This window comes from Triturus cristatus, chromosome 7 (assembly GCF_964204655.1).
Source record: "Triturus cristatus chromosome 7, aTriCri1.1, whole genome shotgun sequence".
NCBI classification, from domain to species: Eukaryota; Metazoa; Chordata; class Amphibia; order Caudata; family Salamandridae; genus Triturus; species Triturus cristatus.
In genome coordinates, this window is record NC_140590.1 from 762,834,568 (window position 1) to 762,855,383 (window position 20,816).

Consider the following 20,816-nt stretch of genomic DNA (forward strand, 5'->3'; position numbering starts at 1 on the left):
TCGCAGCAGCTTGCCAGGAGAGCTGTAGAAAAGTGGGTCAGCGATCTTGCCAGTGGCATTGAGATACAGAGGACCGGTTTTAAATGATAGCGTCTGCCATTTGAAGAGTCACCAGTGGTGGGGTCTGAGAGCCCCGGTGGGAATTCGTCTGATGGGGCAGTTTCTACGTCAGAAGTAAAGATGTGCTCCCTCATTGTCTGTGGCTCCGGGACCTGCCCCCAGGCTGTCCCCAGCTCAATGAGCTTGTCTGCAGTCCTCGATTTGTTCCAGGGCAGGAGATTTCGGCTGTGGATGTGGGGGCCTCCTCTCAGGGTTTGTTCTGTCATTTCCGATGTGGTCGAGAGGGGCCCGAAGGGAGCTCCACGTCACCTGCATCGGAGGTATTGCCATAGTGATCCGCCCAGTCCCATGCATCTTTGGGGTCTGAAGAATGTTGAGTCAACGTTCAATATGATTTTGTAGCGGGCTGGAAATAAAGAGTATTGGACCTCAAATTGGTGGAGCTGCAGTTTGACCTCCAGGAAGGAGGAGCGCTTAAACTGGACGGCTCGGTGTAGTCCGGAAACATTATAACCTTGTCTTCGACCCAGAGGGGGCCAGCCAATCTGGCAGCTCTCAGAATTGCATCTCGGTCCTTAGTGTAACAGCTTGGCCAACATGGGGCGCACCTGGGGAAGGGGAGTGGGATGGGACTCTGTGGGCCCTCTCCAATTAGAAGAGTGAAATCTGATGCTGAAACAAACCATTTGAACCAGGTCTCATAGTATGCCAGGGGGTCACAACCCCCCACTCCCTCCCATAGGCACAGGATGCGGATGCTACTTCTGCGTCAAAGCCCTTCCGCATCTTCTTCTCTTCTTGGCGGACCCGGTACTGGAGGTCCTGGATCGAATGCCGGTTATCTGTGGCTAGTGGTTACCTTGAGACTGGGTTTTTCTCCCCATCAGTTACTTTGTCCCCAAGTTTGCAGGGATCATCACATAGGAGACTCGGCACTGTTGCCTAAGACCCAAACCTGGTTTCCATAGAGACTCTGAAGTTCTCGATTGCGGCTAGGACTCTATCCAGTATGTCTGATGTCGAAAGAAGAGGTGTATTCCCCAGCATTGGCGTGTCTGGGATAGTGTAGGGGGACTCGCCAGTGCAGGAGTCTGATTGCAACCTGCCCATCTCAAGGTGTTCACGGATTGGTGAGGTAGGACCAAGGTTGAGTGCAGCAGGGAGGGGCAGTCTTAGAGGTAGAAGGATTGGGGCCTCCGGAGGGGAGAGCCTTCCCCCCCTCTATGGGTATTTGGAGCTGGGGCAGCTAAGTCTAGCCCGGTGTTGTATAGGAAGGGAAATGGCCAGGCCCCACCATGTTGAGTCTGCTCCGAGGGCGGCACAACTCACTTTGACCAAGTGTCAGCGATCTCCTCCTGGGTCTTCACATAGATCCTTAGGGGAGGGTGTGACCCCTCCGGAGTATTGACACCTTTGTCATGGTGGAGGGGACTCTTCCGCTTCCCTTTCCAAGCACGAAGCTTCTGGCAGATTAATGCAACAGCATGGTCAGGATAGGAGCTCGTGGAAGGCCTCCAGTGGGTCTCTCTGACTATCACAGCCTGGACAGGAGGAACGAAGAGTGGGCGAGAGAGGGAGGAGTGTGATAGCAGGGCTCCCCTGAAGGTGTCTGCCCCACCAGTCAGCTGCAAGCAAGACACTCCTCGTCATTGGGCGAGAAGAGAGGGTCCCGAAGTTCACCTGATTTTTGCAGTGGGAAGCAGCTTACTGAGCTCCAGGGTCCCCCGGGTCTGTGGCTTGCCTGTACTGGTAGAGCTGTCCCATGCGGCATCTCCACTACTCCTGTGTGTCCCGACTCATGTGCCGATTCAGTGGGGGGTGCAGGAGGGGGTTGTAGGGCCCCATCAGCGTCCAGGGAGAACCCGGCCCCCATCTTGCGAAGCTGGCGGTGAACTGTATCGCTCTGCATTAGAACGTGGCTCACTAAGGACCCCCCCAGGAACTGCAGCATCACCCAGCAGTAGCATAGTCTCACCGTCTCCGGAGCACCTTAGGTTGGAGATGTCTGTGGAGTCGCAGGGTGGAGGGTGACGGATTGTGTCAATCGGTTCAGCCCTCTGTGTTTGCTTTGCGCAGTGGGATCTGCCTCTTCCACGGAGGGTTTTTCCGTGGTGGCCCAGCGCTAGCCATGCTAGTTCGGCAGACCTTTACAATATAGCCGATGCCCTTAGCGCACCCCGGTCTGAGCGCCAGTGCACTGGGCCGCAGATGAGGCCCTCACCCTGCTTCCGATTGCAGGGAGCCAGCAGTAGCTTGCGTTCTCAGGTCCCAGATCGCAGGCAGCCAAGGGTTCCCGAGGAGCTCCACAGTTGACTGCTGTCAGTACTGCTCGTTCACCACTGGTGCACCGCTGGGTGGGTGCTGGCTGGGCCGCATGGATAGGTGGCACAGATCAGGGCTCCGCATGGCAGGCACTTCGGGTGTCGCAGCCCCCATGGCAGGCACTTCGGGTGTTGCGGCCCTTCAGCTTGCTGCTCTCCTTGCTTGGCTCCTCATTCGACAAGGCCAGTCTGGTTCGGTGTGGTACTGGGCTGGTCAGTTGGCTCCAGGCGAGTGAGACGTCGAGTATCAAAGCCCGGGAGTGCCTGCATGTATCAATCATTCCCGATGACGGCCCTCAGACATTGATGTAGTCGGATAGTCGAGCTGACGGACAGAGCTCTGGAGAAGTGGGTCTGCCATCTTGGATTACTAAGCCACGCCCCTTTAGATGCAAGACTGATATGACAGACTCTGCCCTAGCCTATCCAGCCCTTCAGAGATGATCCTGACGTGATCGACTGATTCTTAACCATACCTACAAACCTTTCAAAAGCAAATCCTATCATTTGGCTGACCCTTATCTAGCCCTGCCAGACTGCCAGTTGTAATACTGACAGAATATAGACTCTGTTTCAAGTCTGCCCAAACGTCAGACCTTTCAGACTTGAGCATGATGGGTGACTACAGTGCTGCCAAGTTACATTTTGTCATGTGTGACACCTTAAGTTAATTTGGGCGTTTTGTCAGCATCACACTTCCTTCTGGGACTTGTAGGTTTGCTTTTTCTTCATAAGAGTGGACTCCCATGTTTTAGCATCTGAAATGTTGCTTACTAATAAGCCAGAACTGGCTCTGAGATTAGTACTTTTAGATAAAGGCTATTAAAAGGATATGTGACTGACTATATACCAACATTAGCAAATGCAAAGATTTCTGATTGTCCATGCTCAGATCCATGAAGTGATTTGATTGTTTCTCAGCACATGAAATACCAACCTACTAAAGAGGTCACAATTGAATCACTGACATCTGGCTCGTAGTCTGGCGGGCCTTCAGAATTTCTACAAGTTCTGAGGTATCCTGTAACACTAATTTACTCACAATTTTGGTTAAAAGTAGAAGCCACAGCACTCAGTCTCATTAAATATGTGTTGCCATTAGAAGATTGTAAACTATTTTGTGGCCTTAAAACCCGTCTGTAAGTTGTGGTGACCCCACTCGGATTCTTCATGCCTTCTTGCGAGTCCACACTTAATGTAGTTTAAAGGCATGTCTGGTTCGCAATTCTATTATCCCAGTTTCTACTACTCCAGTGTGTGCTTCAGCCAGCAGAAAACTTTACAATCATGCCATACCAGCCCTTAAGAGTTTGGTAACACTGGTGGATCTACACTGTGTGTTAGTTTACTTCCAGAACCTGTAGATCCCCTTCGTGTCTTTGATCTTGAAAGGCAGACAAAACAGTGACTGGCTCCCATTGGGCTATTCTAGGTGCCATCTAGTCACTGACCACCAAAGCTCTGTAGCCTTGTTAAGTGGGCACTGGTACGTTGAAGTTGATCATTTTTGGTGGTTGGAAATTTCGATTCACTTTGGGATGGTGGAACATTTAAAAGCTGGAACAAAAGACCAAAGTGTTTTGCAGCATAAACCTATTCTAAATTCACTTGCTGTGCCTTATTCAGTCATCCAACAGTGGAGTCTGTCAGAATATGTTTGAGAAAATACAATTATTATTGTGGCCATAAACTGTAGGAAACTTACATTTCATTCATGATGAAGTCTACCAAAAGCCAACGGTGCCCTAAGATATGACCACCATTTTCAGATTTCTTTTTTTAAACTCCGGCATTAGACTAGACCTTTGATTTTGACTAAAATTATATGCATAATGCACTTCTAGATTCTTTATTCCAACCCTCTTCATCCATTGGTCTGTTATTGTCAATACAATTTTTCTTTCACCCACTACAGCATTCAACATGGAGCAGTGGGTCAGCCCTCTTCGGCGATTGTGTAACTGTACTGAGATTAAGAGAATTCTTCCCTTTCACAAGGGGCACATTCACACACAAGGTAGTTCCTTTCAGTACTATGGACTACTATTGCAGTGTTTCCTTTTTGAGGCCTAAAACTATTTTTCATTTTAGCTAATGTTTTCATTATGTAGACTGAAAAATTGACCTGTAGCTTTCCCAACAAGATTTTGCAATATAAAATAAAAAAAAGACAAAACCACAATTGACAAAGCCAAGCAACTGTCAGCCAGCGCCGGACCTCTTAGCTTTGCCATTTATTATCGGGTCTTAACACTAGCCCAGACATTTTGATTTTACTAAAATGTTATATATTATACTTACTTATAAAGACTTTAAACCAACCCTCTTCATCCATTTGTTTGTTTATGCATCCTACATATTTTTCTCCCACCCTCTGCAGGATGCAGCATGGGCAATGGGTCAGTCCACTTCGGCTATTGGCTAGCTTCACTCATTAACTGCATTCTGCCCTTTCACAGGGTGGACATAAACAAACAAGAAGTTCCCTTCAGTTACAGGGACTATGCCAATGTGTGTTTTTTATTTTATATTTTATTTTTTCAGACAAAATATGTTTTTGCTTTTAGCCCGTGCATTTTATTTATATATTGCGCCTGCTGACAGCAAACATTTACAAAACCATAACAAAATAAAACCTGCATTACAAGGCCCACAAGACTGGCAGCAAATATCCGACATGGCTTTGCCATTGCTTGTTTACAGGAAAGGAACTGGTGTCTGACAGCATACATGGTACATCGCTAGACTTTGAGACCAAGTTGTATGCAAGTACCTTCTTTATCTAATTGCCATGCATTAGTACTTGAAACTCAGGGACAACGGTCACGAGGGAAAGTGGGAGGAAACTAAATCCCAGTAGTAATTTAGGAAGAGCATGTTTTTTCTCTGCTTTACAAAAATGGCCTGTACATAGAGCAATGGCCGTTTCTACCAACTGAAGCACCCATTAAAGAGAGATCTTTTTTTCAAAAAGATTTAACCAGTGTGTCCACTTTCTATGCTGAATTTTACACAGCAATTTAAAAACAAACTCATTGTTACTGAAAAGGTAGAACTAGAGCTGTTTGGTACCTTCTGCTAAATCCATTTTTAGGGTTGAGCCTGTGTGAGCTATATGCTAGTGCTTGAAAGACTTGTTTACATAAAGGGCTTGGAGCCTGCCTATTGCTTCAGTGTCACATCTTCTTTGCTGCCTCCCAGTTGGATAGCGCAGTCCAGGCGTCCCTTCCAGTTTCTTCTTCGGCTCATGGACCAAGCACAGATTGATTCTTTTTAATTATTGTCTCTCCGCTGGTCACGCTGTAATTGAGGTACTTCTTGCATGGGTTGTTTCTTTCCCCTTCCACCCACCACCACTCTGTTTTGCTGCCCCCCCGCCATACCACCACTCCCCTCCATCATTGATTATCATTTGTTGTCATGTTGCTCTCCAGTGCAAACCCAAGCTTATCTTGGATGAAAAGAAAAATGCTGTATTGTCTCGAATATGAGAGGATGCTGCTGCAGGACAGTTTTTTCAGTATAGACCTTACATCATAGATGATGGACTTTTCTTTTCATGGTTTATTTTATTTATTTTAAAGGTTTTATATAGCGCTGGCTAGACCCGTAGGTATCAGCGCTTTACATGACTATCAGATCATAGTTGCAGGTTACATTGTTACAAAGGTTATACACTTATTAGAGCATGGCAACATAGTTACATGAGAGGACGAGACCTATACGTAGGGAAAAAGCAGGCAAGGGGAGAGATTCAGGGTAAGGGGGTAGGAGCAGGGGACTTAGACAGAGAATGAAGGAGGGAAAGAGGAGGGGAGGGTGAGAGACACAACATGGAAAGAGGAGGGGGAGGGCGACTGGGACACAAACCGGTAGACGAGTCAAAGCTGCGTCCAAAGTCCAGTATGCTTTGATCCTAGGGGAAGTGGTATCGTTTCCCCATCTCTGTTGCGAGAGGCTCCCTTTACGCAGTGGACTCTCTCAGAGGGGTCTCTGAGACTCCAAGGCCTACATACTGGATCCTTCCCCAAAAAGGGGAGAGGGAGTGTTTTGGCCAGGGGTGCCATACCATACCTCAGCTGTGAGTGGCTCCCTTGGCGCTGTGGACTCTCTCAGCGGGTTCGCTGAGACTCCAGAGTATAAATATTGGAAATTTCCCCAACAAGGGGAGAAGGAGTGCTTAGTCAAAGGGCACAAAGGACAGGGGGCTAGGCGGTGAAGCAGGCAAGGGGAGAGATTCAGGGGAGAGGGGATAGGAGCAAAGGAAGTAGACAAAGAAAGAAAGAGTACTAAATGGGAACAAACAGCATCAGTTTGGGGAACAGACTGTTTTCTCTCTGTGGCCATGAGTTTGCCCCATCTCTAAGGTAAAAGTCTAGCACAGGCCATTCCAGAAGCTTTGCCATCCAGGACATGAAGCACACAGTTTGTAATTCAATTTATTTTTCTCAATTCACAGAAGTTTAGAATATGCTGCACATCAGCAATCCAGATGTTTTCATATTAAGTTCTTGGGTGCAGAGGATGATGCTCATAACTGATGAGGGTTATAACCGTCAATGCTTTCTCTTGCCTTGTGACAGTTAGTTTAAACCCTTATATATTCCATGTGTTTTTACAGTACTTGTTCTGTGTTGGAAATGCCAACATTGTTAACATATCTCGCAGTTCATGTATTTGCACATCTGTTTTATTTTAATTCATTTAATGAGTGTTGATTATGTTTGAGAATCCCTTGGGCTGCCTCTGTACACCCTTACGTGGCACATATTATATGTACTTTGTTTAATATAAACCTCACTAGCTCTGGCATCAGCCTCTCCAGTGCTTTTATAATAGGGTTTACCCTTCAAGGAATTTTGTACTGTGTGCATCTGCTGTATGAGTTGGTTAACATTAGCTCCAAGATGCCCCTCTGGGTATACAGATACTACATTTGGTGGCGGGACCCTCTTAAGGTCTCGCCTGAGCCAGCGCATGCGCTGCTCTGCGAGACATTTAGTAGGTGGGTTTTCAAAGTGCTACCCCACGCTTTGGCTGGCCAAGCGCTTGTGTTCACGCGCGCAGCCGCCATTTGTCTTTCACGTGTCATTAAGTGCATCGCGATCACTTTCACTTTCGCAGCTTATAAGCGTCGCGCGGCAAATGCTTGTTACCATTGCTTTCTTTGCAGATAGAGGCCTGGTGGGGGTTCTATCTTTGCTTCTTCCTTGCTCTGTGCTTGCTAATATGTTTTTTTATTTATTGGTATTTGTTTTTATTCATCTTTCTTTAATGTCTATTTTAGTTTACTGGCGTGTTCGGGCACAGCTTAAAAACGTTAATAATGGCACCGGTCTCGCTGGCCACACAGGAGAAGGTACCTCCGATGTCTGCAGCGTGCGGAGGGAGGGGGAAGCCCAAAAGGTGACCAGGAACTGACCTGCTATCTCATGAGTGTGTTCCCATTTAGAGACACTGGAAGAGGAACTTGACAAGATATATAAACATTTCAAGAGTTTTTAGTCATGCGTGTAAATGCACCCGCCAAGCACCTTAGATGTAGCCGTGTTCTACTTGAAGAATAAGTACTTTCAAAATATTATTGCAAAGGATTTTTTTTATTATTATTATAAAGCAGCCTACTTCGGTACAACCTCAAGTGTTGGGGGCAATATTCAGCGGGTACCCTTCAGCGCTTCCACTTAGTTGTTTAAGTAAGGAGATGGTATCCCAAAATAATATCTTCAAACCTTTGCCAATTTGAGTTGCTTCTTGTGCACTTTATTTTGTTTTAGCAGCACTTATGATATTAGTGCCCTCCCGTTTCTCACTCCCACCTGTCCTCCCGTTCATCACTCCCACCTGCCCTCCCGTTCATCACTCCCACCTGCCCTCCCGTTCATCACTCCCACCTGCCCTCCCGTTCATCACTCCCACCTGCCCTCCCGTTCATCACTCCCTCCTGCCCTCCCGTTCATCACTCCCTCCTGCCCTCCCGTTCATCACTCCCACCTGCCCTCCCGTTCATCACTCCCACCTGCCCTCCCGTTCATCACTCCCACCTGCCCTCCCGTTCATCACTCCCACCTGCCCTCCCGTTCATCACTCCCACCTGCCCTCCCGTTCATCACTCCCACCTGCCCTCCCGTTCATCACTCCCACCTGCCCTCCCGTTCATCACTCCCACCTGCCCTCCCGTTCATCACTCCCACCTGCCCTCCCGTTCATCACTCCCACCTGCCCTCCCGTTCATCACTCCCACCTGCCCTCCCGTTCATCACTCCCACCTGCCCTCCCGTTCATCACTCCCACCTGCCCTCCCGTTCATCACTCCCACCTGCCCTCCCGTTCATCACTCCCACCTGCCCTCCCGTTCATCACTCCCACCTGCCCTCCCGTTCATCACTCCCACCTGCCCTCCCGTTCATCACTCCCACCTGCCCTCCCGTTCATCACTCCCACCTGCCCTCCCGTTCATCACTCCCACCTGCCCTCCCGTTCATCACTCCCACCTGCCCTCCCGTTCATCACTCCCACCTGCCCTCCCGTTCATCACTCCCACCTGCCCTCCCGTTCATCACTCCCACCTGCCCTCCCGTTCATCACTCCCACCTGCCCTCCCGTTCATCACTCCCACCTGCCCTCCCGTTCATCACTCCCACCTGCCCTCCCGTTCATCACTCCCACCTGCCCTCCCGTTCATCACTCCCACCTGCCCTCCCGTTCATCACTCCCACCTGCCCTCCCGTTCATCACTCCCACCTGCCCTCCCGTTCATCACTCCCACCTGCCCTCCCGTTCATCACTCCCACCTGCCCTCCCGTTCATCACTCCCACCTGCCCTCCCGTTCATCACTCCCACCTGCCCTCCCGTTCATCACTCCCACCTGCCCTCCCGTTCATCACTCCCACCTGCCCTCCCGTTCATCACTCCCACCTGCCCTCCCGTTCATCACTCCCACCTGCCCTCCCGTTCATCACTCCCACCTGCCCTCCCGTTCATCACTCCCACCTGCCCTCCCGTTCACCACTCCCACCTGCCCTCCCGTTCACCACTCACCTGCCCTCCCGTTCACCACTCTCACCTGCCCTCCCGTTCACCACTCTCACCTGCCCTCCCGTTCACTCCCACCCGAATGCCAAAGGCAGTAGCTCGCCCATAAGCAAGACCTTTGCTTACTTAAAACATGGGTAGTTTTTGCATCTCGTATTTTTCTGTTAGCGAGCTCAATTTATAATTTGGAATTACTAATATTATATTTGTTTGCATACAATTACTTGAAACAGTGTCATGCATCCCAGATCAAGACACACCAAAAATTAACGGGATTGTTCCTTAACACCGGCAAAATACTTCTAACATACTAACATGGCGACCAGTGTTTGCCTCTCATTTAGGCTAGTCCCCTTTCCATGAGCCGTGCAATCAGGGTACATAATCATACCGATACGGCGACCATAAGGAACACCGACCGAGTCACACCATGTGATATTACAGAGTGCTCTAAGTGAGTTTTCAATCTGGCTGATTTTGCCATTATTTATTATTTTTGCTGCTTTCTAACCTTTCCGCCTTTACGTCTTTGTTTTCAGTCGTGCCCCCTCCAATTGCTGTGTTCAATTACTCTGCTTTCATCCTTCCCTCACTTTTTTCAGTTCCCGTACTCCTCACCCTCCCGTCATTGCTTTTTATTTCTAAAAACCCTCGGCCATTGCTTTCAGCCCTTCTATCCCCGCATATAAAAAAAGCATTGGCAAAGTTTTGCCAACGCCTTTATTTTTATTTCTTGCATATTTATATATTGTCAGTTTGATCGAAGGTATTGGACTGCTGCCCATGAGCACTAGTTACTTTGCACACAGTCCCTCCCACCTGCTGCTTGTGATGAGTTTTTGGCACGCTAAAGTTTCTTTTGTTGCTAATATGCTTTCTGAAGGAGTGAGCCTGTGTGGTGCTGAGTGAGGAATTGTGTTTAGCCAATTCCCTAAACAGTGAAATTGTTGTGCTGGGCTGTCCCACTTCATTATTGCCAATACTGGCTAATAGTCCTGGAACTAAGATGCATTGCAATATTAGCTCTTCCACTTAAAGTGATGTCCGCTTTATACCGCTTTTTTTAAGCATGCCATTCTCCAACACCCTCCTTGCCCTGCCCTCTTTAGATACCTCACCTGATTGCCAAAGACCATAGCTCGCCCATGGGCAAGGCCTATTGGTATTGCCAATGCTTGTTCTTATCGGAGATGGAGCGCATCTTTTTCTCATTCTGTGGGCGGCCTCTACTTCCTTAGTTGTCTTGACCTGTGGTGCAGGTCACAATATTTGCTTAGATGCTATCGATGAGAAGGCCGCAGACTGGTGCGTGTTCACTGCTCAGGAGTCCCGCAGTTGGAATTCGAGGGAAAAGAGAATTCCTGAAAAGTGAAGGCTGCTGATTGCCAATTCAGAGATTACGAAAATGCTTGCTGCTTTAGAAAAAGGCATGCCTGGTGTGGAAACTACGTGTCTCATCAGATCTCTCTTTACATCCATTGCTGTCAGGGTGTTCTCCTGAGTACTGCAACTATCAATTGGCATTTGTGTAGCGCAACACTGTTACCCGTAGGGGTATCTGGGCACTATCTCCATTGGAGAGCCAGGTCTTGAGTCTCTTTCTGAAGTCTGTCAGCGAGGGGACTGTGCGGGGCTGGGGGTCATTTCAGGTCTTGGTGGCGATGTAGGAGAAGGAGCGGCCACAACTGTGGGTACGACTGACGCGGAGAGTGTGTGCGAGGGCGAGTGAAGAGGAGCGCAGTTATCTAGCGAGTTGGTGGAAGTTCAGTTGAAGGTTATGGTAGGCAGGTCCTAGGCCGTGGCGGGCTTTGTTGGTGTGCATGAGGATCTTGAACTGGCATCGTTTCTGGATGGGTAGCCAGTGGAGGTCTCAAGTGGAGGGTATTGTGAGTTTGTTTGTGGAGGTCCAGGATGAGTCTGGTTGCAGTGTCCTGTATGGTCTGAAGTCTTGTGAGGAGCTGGGTGGAGATGCCGGCGTAGAGGGTGTTGCCGTAGTCGAGGCGGCTGGTGACTAGGGCCTGACTGGTTTTAGTTGGGATCCATCTGAAGAGTCTGCAGAGCATGCAAAGTGTGTGGAAGCATGAAGAGACGACTGCGTTGACTTGTCATTTCATGGTTAGTTGGCTGCCGAGGTTGCATGCATGGTCAGTCGGTGTGGGCATTGGTCTGAGTTCTGTAGGCCACCAGCTGTGGTCCCATGCAGAGGTGTTCTTCCCGAAGATCAGTATACTTCATTTTTGTCAGGAATGAGTTGTAGGCAGTTCTCTCATCCATTTGGCTACGTTGGTCATGGCGTTGTGGAAGTTGGTTTTGCCTTCTGTGTAGGAAATTGTTGAGTCTGTGGGATCTTACTAAGTCTGCGAGGGGGGGTCATGTAGATGTTGAACAGAGTGGGGCTGAGGGATTATCATAGTGGCATTGCTGCATATGTGATCTTTGGGTGCTAAGGTGAAGGGAGACAGGCGGATGCGCTGTGTGTGTCCTGTAAGGAAGGAGGCAATCCACTTGAGGGTGTCTTGCTATATGCCCTGTGTTGTAGAGTCTATTGATGGGGGTGTTGTGGGAGACTATTAGTCAAACGCCGCATAGAGTTTGAGGACCTATTTGATGTACTGGTGATAGTTGCTGAAGGCTGTTTTGTGATCTGCTCCATCGGGGGGGGGGGGGTTGGTGGGTCTTGGTGAGGCACCATTGTTTCTCCAGTTGGTGCCAGTTGCGCTCTGCGCGATAAGTTTGTAGTGTGCATGTTATCATGATGTCCCCTCTCTCGAAGCCACCACTGGCATCTTGGATATCTCCCCCCCCCCCCCTCCCCCCCCCCCCGGCGCCCTCTGAGGGTCTCCTCCTGAGTAACTTGCCTAGAGACAATTTAGTTCTTCATGTGTTTGTGTGTATGTTTGTGTGATGCAACACAAATCAACAGAAGCGGTCTGTCGAGTGCGTAGCTGTCACTACTGCAGCAGGTACAAAGGCATCAGGACACAGGCCTAAGAGGCTCACTGCACCCCAGTTATGGTTGTGCACTACTAAACTCATGGAGGCACTGAGGCCTACTTTCCTTGATTTCAGTCTGGAATGCAACTCCACTGCATTACACATTAAGCTTAACCGTTTACAAAATGTAGGGTTCCCTTATGATTCTAGGGAGCCTGGGTACATAACTATATAAGGTGTTGAATCTCGATGGGAACTTCCTTAAACTCAGTAGGACTGTTTTCAGTCTCTACATGATTTCACTTTCCCCCATTTCCGTGCACACCCGAAATACAAATACAGCACAAAGGTGCATCTTGCACTTGAATTATTTATTCATTCTATATTTTTCTGGTCTTTTCAGTGAGATGGTGGCACACCATACTGTAAAAGTCACCTTTGTGCGTTTGCTCGGATCCTATTTTTTATACGTAGAATTTATTCTTATATATACATTATCTTGAATTTGGCATTATAAGATGCCATTTTCATCTCTCAAAAACAAAGTGGCTTTTTCGAGTCTGTTTGTGATTTGCAAAATGAAAATTATTCTATTCTTTATCACAAGAATTGCATGTATCTCATAGAGTATTGTAAGAGTACTTCATGCTGATAGTTGAACGCGCACTTTTAAACTCTGGACTGTGTACTGCTCCTGCCGGTATCCTCACATGAAATGCGCACTTCTGGTGCATGCCATGAGGCATGACATACTTGAGCCACACAGAGGTTGGCGCTGCTCGCAGGAATGCAATATATGACTGCCTTTGACTTGGGGTGCATGAATAAGCAGACTCGCCATGGTATTTTTCAAGGACCTAAAAGAAGAGCGCATGTTTTCCTGTTTACCTGCCTCTAAAACGGCTGTGCTCTTATGTCATGACAGGGCAACCTGTGCTCCCTGCTTCCCAGATGTAGAATCCAATAAACAAGCTTTGGCAAAACCAGTAAGTTTCGCCCATGCGAGATCTATTGTTTTTGTCAGTGTGTTTTTTTGTTATGTTAAACAGCTGCTGCTGTACAATGTGACTAAAAGTATAAATATTTTTAAAAAATGCACTGAGACCTGGAAAACGCTGGCCACATCTAATGCTTTTCATTTTTATTTTTTGTTACTTTTCAACCACACTGAACAACAGCCGAACAGCTGTATGAAATGGTGTTTAAAAAAAAGTCAAAACCAAGAATAGAGCTGTTTTGGACAGCTTTGTCAATATATTTTGGCTTGTTGCCCAACATTGCGGCTGCTGTGCAGCGTGGCTCAAAGTTTAAAAAAAAAAAAAAAAGTCTTAGAGCTTTCTTTTTTTTTTTTACTTTCAGCCGTACTGCCGTACAACATGGCACAAAAAACCTTGAAAAAGCCAATAGATCTCAGAGAGGCGAGACCTATTGACTTTATCAATGCCTTTTCTGCTAATTTGTTTCTTGAAGGTGGTGGAAAACATTCCTGGTAGTATCATCAAAGATTTAATAGAACTAGGCTTCTCCATTAACATTAATTGTTTATTGTGACTGTGGCTTGGCAGTTCGGGCTGGACTGTTCCCGTGAAAAGCAGGGTCAAGATTGATCTGCATATGGCTGGGGCCAAACTGAGATGGCATGGTGAGCAAAAGAACGATGGGTTGGAGTGCTACCTCTAGCTATTTCCAGTGGTTAGATTTATTAGACGCAGCCTCCCATCACCGTTTGCGTGTTTCATGTAACTGTAGTAGCCCTATTTGAGATCCGCCCTGATAAAGTTTGGTGCTGGAAGTTTTTCATGAAATGCGCCAACTTGGTTTCTAAATTTGAAATTACTGTTACTAGGGTCGATAAAAGCCGTTTTTAGCTTGTCTACCTGGACTGAAATTCGTGTAAGCTTGGTAGCAACAGATGAATGAGAAGGGTTGAGTATCCTGTAACAAACCTGTGCCCTAGGAAAAACAAAATGGGAGAAGGGCGTGCAGTTTATACCACTCTGATGCCCATTGGAAGGGTGCTTTTGCTACCATTTTGTCCTGTTACCAACATGCCTAATGTGGGAAATATTCTACCTTCTTTTTAAAGGCAAGCAGATTTTACTGTCCAATCTTTTTGACATGTTTGTTCCCAACACCTTCTACCATTGGAGATTTTACCACCAAATGTATGCAGGTACTATTTCGGGATAGACATTTTTCATGACCAAAGAAGTCTGGTTGGCTGATGCTAAGAAAAAATGACTGGACATATTTTTTGCTGCCTTGCTTTTCAAGGAATTCCAGACAGCTCAGTCTAGTGCTCTGTGCAGTTTACGTGTTTTTTTTTGTTTTTTTGAAGACATAGAAACACTGTCGTACAATCCTGCAGCCTGGATAAAACCTCTAGTTCAACCAATTAGTTGTAATGGCTAATGGTCGGCAATGCGCATAGCTTTATACACTCTTGGAGGTGAAAATTGGCTTATGTGGTTATTCTTGGTTTTGTGTTGGGGGGGGGGGGGGGCTGCAAGTCAAAATGAACCTCTGTATTGCAAGCCATTGTGATGGCAATGTGTAACAGACCAAAGTCCAGAGGCTAGTTAAGTGGAGGTTGACTTGATGAATCTTTAGTAGCAGAATCTTCGTTTTAGAGCTGTTTAATCTACTAGCCTGGTGTTCTCCCTGGCAGTGATACTCTTTACCAGTTGAGTATCATCTGTGTATATTTTGTAAATGAAACCCCTCTGTTTGATCGTATGGGTTATAGGCAATGTGTAGAGGTTAAAGCGGGTGAGGGGGTGGATGCTGATCCATTAGGGTCTCAAGAATCGACAGAGGACAACTAAGAGCAAAATGACCTACCTTGACTTGTGGGTGATCTGTTATGGACAAAAACCAAGGCCAGGCTGTGCCTGTAATGTTAAGCCAATCTGTAGCAAGGGGATGATGCTGTCCTGTTTTAAGATGCTGCACAATTTCTTCTCTCCTTATGTTCAACTTGCACAGCTGATGTTTATTGTGATACTTTTTTCCATGACAGAGACTCGTTGAGGCAAATGTTCGCAATAAGATCCTGTACCTGATTCAGGCTTGGGCCCACGCCTTCCGCAACGAACCCAAGTACAAGGTGGTGCAGGACACTTACCAGATCATGAAGGTTGAAGGTGAGGGATGATGCTGTCTTTTTGCATGCATTTTCGTGACAATAGAGGGAAAAGGATCAGCAGTGTGTTTTTTTCATGGATGTGGAATTTTATAAAATTCCTGCTTGTCCATGGCACGGGATGCTTCATAAATCTACTTGTCCTGTCAAAAATGCACTTGCCCTTTGGTGCCATTCAGTGAGGTGTCAAATTATGGCAGCGTTTTTATTCTCATTGAATCAGAGCTCTCAAAATGACCTTTGTAATGATGCCAGGGTTTATATTCTAGCAATGTCCTGTTTTTTCCACCTTTCCACAAATCGACCTACTGGTGCTGGAAGTAGCAGTAATTGGTAGTTTCAGGGTTGAAATATCCTTTTGAGTCTGAACGCACCTATAAACTTGCATTTTTAAGTGTTTTTACCAACTCTTCTCTAGTCTCTTCTCACACTGGTTCTCATTGGAAGTGTACTCCTGCCACATAAGGGCAAAAGTAGATTTTTTCCAGGGTGGGGAAAAAAGTTGTTGTAGGGATAGTGAACTTGCAAACGCACAGCTGATTCTCACATGACCAAACACACAAAGGTTTATTTGCTCACTCAAAAATGCAGTTAACAAAGGAGTATGGTTTCCAGGCCTCTTCTGTAAACACTTGTAAATTCATGAAAGTTGTAAATCTATACTAGTGCGAGGACTTATACCATAGCTGCACTTTTGTGATTTTCTTTAATAATTTGGCCCCGAATTACGTCTGGCATTAGCCAAGGCCTTTTGTTTTATCATCGTTTGTCATCTTATCAATCACCCTCTGAGCATTCTGCTTTTTAACAAGGCACATAGCGTAGTTTACTTCAGTTCCAGGAACTACTATGGCAATGTGTGCTTCTTGAGACCAAAAAACCTTTTTGCTTTTGGCCAATGTTTTTGTCACATTGATGAGGGTCTGGCTACTACCACAACGATAACGTTTTACAAAAAGAATGTGAAAGAAAACCGCACACTGACAAAATAAAAGGCTGACAATCCCCACCAGACAGACTGTCTTTGCAATACTGGTTTGTTTTCATGTTTCCTATCACCTTGTGGAAACTGGTTTTACACTAAGTTAACAGTATGTTTTTGAAATACTAGTATGTATTTAAAAACATTTTACGATAGGATGCCGCAAAGAAATGATACCTAGAATTATAGTGTAGCAAAACTTTTTTCTTCTAGTTGCTATTTTTGTGTACATTTTAAATTGAAAGCAAAGAATCATCAATCTTGCTTTCAGGCTTCTGCTAGTGTTTGAAATTAATCACCTAGCATTCTGTAAGCATTAAAGGTCGCCTCAAATGGTTAAACTTACCAAATGTTTATACATATTTTTAAACTGAAGCCTCTGTCTGTAGGGCAAGCTGAGCTCACAACATTTCATTACAGCAATGACCCTGTTAATGAATACTTTGCATTAATGAACCATGAATACAAGTTCGAACAGTAGGAAAATATGGATACAAATCTTACCTCAACTGCATACCATGCTCTTTCACAAATCCATAATGAGGTACTGTGACCTGGCAGCGAATTGGTTTGTGCTGCAAGACAACATCAACCGGAAAACATGATGTTCTTGACTCTAAACAATATGTCCTGGGTGTTGGTTAATAGGAATTCTACACTCCTGATTTTTAGTGCAGCAACTGGCTTGCAGTAGTGTTAAAGCACAGTTGAGCAGGAGTGGTTGAATTGCTAGGCTGGACCGGAAAGTACCTTCAAAGAGTGAGCCCAGGAATTAATAGTCTATTGGCTGAAAGGGGCAGATGGGGCACATAAAATTGGTAGTTGTGAGTATGTGAGTGAATTCTGTAATAGTATTGAGTTCGGAGACACTAGCTGAGTGGACTTAAGCAGTAGTAGAAATTAAAGAAGAGGCCTGGAGAAAAAAAGGGGCATAAAGTAGAGTAGAGAGTGTGTTCTTATTAGTGGCGATCTTGGATGAGACGCATAATGCAGAGCCCTAGGCTGAGAGCGAGGGGTGAATGAAGTGAACATGGTGTGGAAATAAGGTTAATGATTACATGTGCCAGAGGTAGTAGACGTGGTTTTAAAGAGGTTATATATGGAAAATAGGTGGGCCTTGCATTGTCCAAGACGAGAGAGTGTGTATTCAAAGCTAACCTGTAGATTTCAAGGTCTTTCTGGGTCTTATTTTTCTGAAATTTGTGAAGTAATGCCCCCATCTTAGTTTTTGGAGAGTAGATATCTTGAGCGAACATTTCTGTGGGGACATGGAGCTGCAGGAATCTTTGAGTGCAAGGAATAATGTGTCTCAGAAGCATGACCTGGCTTTTTCTCCAATCCTTAAAATTCTCTTTGACCCTTCACTATATTTGACAGTCAGCGCTGGGACGACCCGTTGCTGGGGAAGCCATGCGCTTAACAAATATTAAAACATAACCTATATTGTAGAAGCGGTCAATGGATGTAATGTGTAGAAGTGAGGTTGAATCCTTGTGGCTTTCATGTACAATAGCTGGGATAGAGTTGCAGTGTGTTTTTGTGACCAAGAAGAGGGTAATGGTTTGTGCACAAGAGCAATGTTGATCACAAGGTTTATCGCGTATAAAACTACAAAATGAATGACAGATCCTGAAAGGCAGTTCCAAGTGCACTATATTACTTGTGGGTAAGTTGTGTACGTCTTACAGATTCGCTCTTATAAGCAAGACAAAAGTGACTGAAAATATGTGGGTTGGGTGTTGCATTAAAGTGGTTTGGCTTGCCTTGGCTCTTACTCTGTGGTTCTGGAGAACCAAGCGCGAGGAAATAAGGCACTTTTGTTCACTGCACAGTTGATCTTCCAGGATGGCACTTCACAGTTCTGTTTTGTAGGTAGTGGCCATCTTTCTTCTGAAATACTCTATGGTCAAGTCCCATATCTGTCCTGGGTGTAAAGTGAGCCTGTGTATGAGACTTTGTGTTATTGAGGACATTTGGTACCACTAATCTGACTTTTTTGCATTTCTGCTTACTTTTTTGGTCTTCAGGTGCCAACATTAATTTTGTAGAAGTTAATTCATGTGGCCCTTTTTGCTTTTCTTTTCTTATGTTCTGGTATATTTTATGCATTACCACAACACTTTCTTAAATGAAGGCAGAAGGGGCACTTAAAGTAGAAATGCTGCTTAATGGTTGGCACAAGTTTCTAATTTATGCTAGTTTGAAAGAGATTGTGTGTAGGTTTTCCTGACAAACTAGGATGTTGAGAATCCAAAAGTTCTGTATTGTTAAACTTGTCTTCTGTTTTTTATTACCTTTTTTCACAGGCCACAATTTCCCAGAATTCAAAGAGAGTGATGCCATGTTTGCTGCTGAAAGAGTGAGTCTTTATCTGGATTACTTGTCTATATAGGGATGATGAGAAAAGTAAAGGACTGCTTAGTAACTTTAGCATCTGGTCCTGGGTCCCCAAGCCAGTGCTGTTATTTGGGCTCTGGTGGTCTCTATTTTGGGTTCCCTACAGCCTGCACCTTTTTATGACATATTAAGACGATGGTGATACCTGCTCACTTGCTGTACCTGATAAATCTGGGTACCAACAAGTGCTGTGTCTCTATTATTCCTGCTTGTGCTTCCTTTATTCCAACTTCTCGTAGGTAGCTCCTAGTGAGTCCACAGTACATATAGTGGGACCAAGGGACCTTGAACAGCTGATATGCAAAGGAGATGCATTTCCAAAGCAATTTACAGAGTTTTGCTTGTGTCCGAGGCCCTTTTTTGGTATTTTGTACTGTCTGATGACTCTTTCAGATAATACACAAAGGCTCTGAGTTCCTGTCTTGGTATTCACCTTCACAGGGGTTTTCCTTCATAGTGCCTCAGAGTTAGTGAGAGATACTCTTGGAATCTTGATGCCTGTGGTTTCCTCTGATAGCTCCTGGGGTGTCTGAGGAATTAATTTGGCTGAGGCTCAAATTCTAGTTTGCTGTTATGTCTGGTTCGAGGCATGTGGGCTGCTGAATTCATATCTGTGCATAGATCGCTGCCTAGTGTTGGGTCCGGATGATTGCACATTGTTGTCCTGGAAGAGTCTTCGAAGTATCCTGAGATGGGTGACTCCTCCCCTGGACCACAGTGCGCATGGGCATCCTCTCCATCCCCAGATTGTTTTTTTCCGCCATTGGGTTCGGATGCAACTATCTTAGCTCAACTTCGGAATACTTAGTTTTAGGCCAAAAGGCCTATAGTTTTCGTCGGTACAGTTACCGTTCGGTGTCGACTACTAGTTCTAGTGCTCCACACCCTCTTCCAAATTTCGGACCGAATTGGTCCAAACTTCGACGCTCGATCGACGATGGAATCGAGAACTCCGTTCAAAAGGTGTCCGTTGTGCCACGCCAAGTACCCTCACATCGACGTCCACCCGGTCTGTAACAAATGTCTCTCGCCGGATCACGACGAATCGAAATGCATGGCCTGCGCGCGGTTCCGATCCAAGAAAACTCTACGGAACCGACGGGCAGCGAGGCTCGAGGCGCAGCAGGCAGCGCCCGCACCCACCAACATATTCAGCACCGAGGACGAGGACGCCGAGAGCGTGGAAGAAATAGTATCTAGCCCCGCTTCAGAGCATGGTTCCCGATTGGACGACGATGACTAAGAGCTCTTTCGACGTGAAGAAGCCGTCGACGAGATAGGGGACTTCGACGAAGCCTATGGGGCTGAAGAAGACAGCTCTCCCGAGGAGCTAGGCCAATCCGTCGAAACGGAGGCCGAAATTAGTCGTCAGGCTCCGGTCGAGGGATCGCCTTCGGGCCTTACCCAAGACCTAATCTATGGTTCCTCGGCCCCGCCTTCCGGCCCGGCATCGAACACTATGCAAGAGCCAATATTACCCAAGACCACCGGGTTGTTAAACCCAAACACATCCATCGCTCCAGTCCCTTCAAAATCGAAAGCGAAACTGGTGGTGGTCGGATCAAAGGCATCGAAACAGTCCACTGCCCCGGCGCCGACGCCGAAGAAAGACGTCGGCTCCGAACGTGTACAGAAAGACTTCAGCGCCGAGCTCACCGCAGCAGACGCGGTCGACGCACAAAAGAAGCGCGCCCTCGGGCACCACAAGGCACCGACACCTTCGGCGCCGACACGGAAGCCTGTAACCTCCGCAGTCAAAATGGCCGCCTCGGCTACGTCGACGCCTAAAGCACCGATGCCGAAGAAGTCCTCGACTACGTCGACTATCGATGCATCCCTTCAAACCAGTGACCCCCTTCCGACAAAAAAGTCGGGGTCGGCCTCCACGCCTACTACCAAGATGCCCACCAAACCCCCATCTCAGTTTGCTGTGCAACAGGTCTC

General features: G+C 46.6%; 1 protein-coding gene across 4 annotated transcripts in view; it reads left to right on the top strand.

Annotated features, from left to right (window-relative positions):
* Nucleotides 1–20,816, top strand: part of HGS (hepatocyte growth factor-regulated tyrosine kinase substrate) — a 289,334-nt gene that overhangs the window by 88,483 nt on the left and 180,035 nt on the right. For all 4 annotated transcript variants that reach the window (XM_085617506.1, XM_085617507.1, XM_085617508.1 and 1 more), the window contains exons 5-6: nt 15,371–15,494; nt 18,782–18,834. In XM_085617506.1, coding sequence (XP_085473632.1) covers nt 15,371–15,494; nt 18,782–18,834 — 177 coding nt within the window. The remainder of the gene's footprint in view (nt 1–15,370; nt 15,495–18,781; nt 18,835–20,816) is intronic.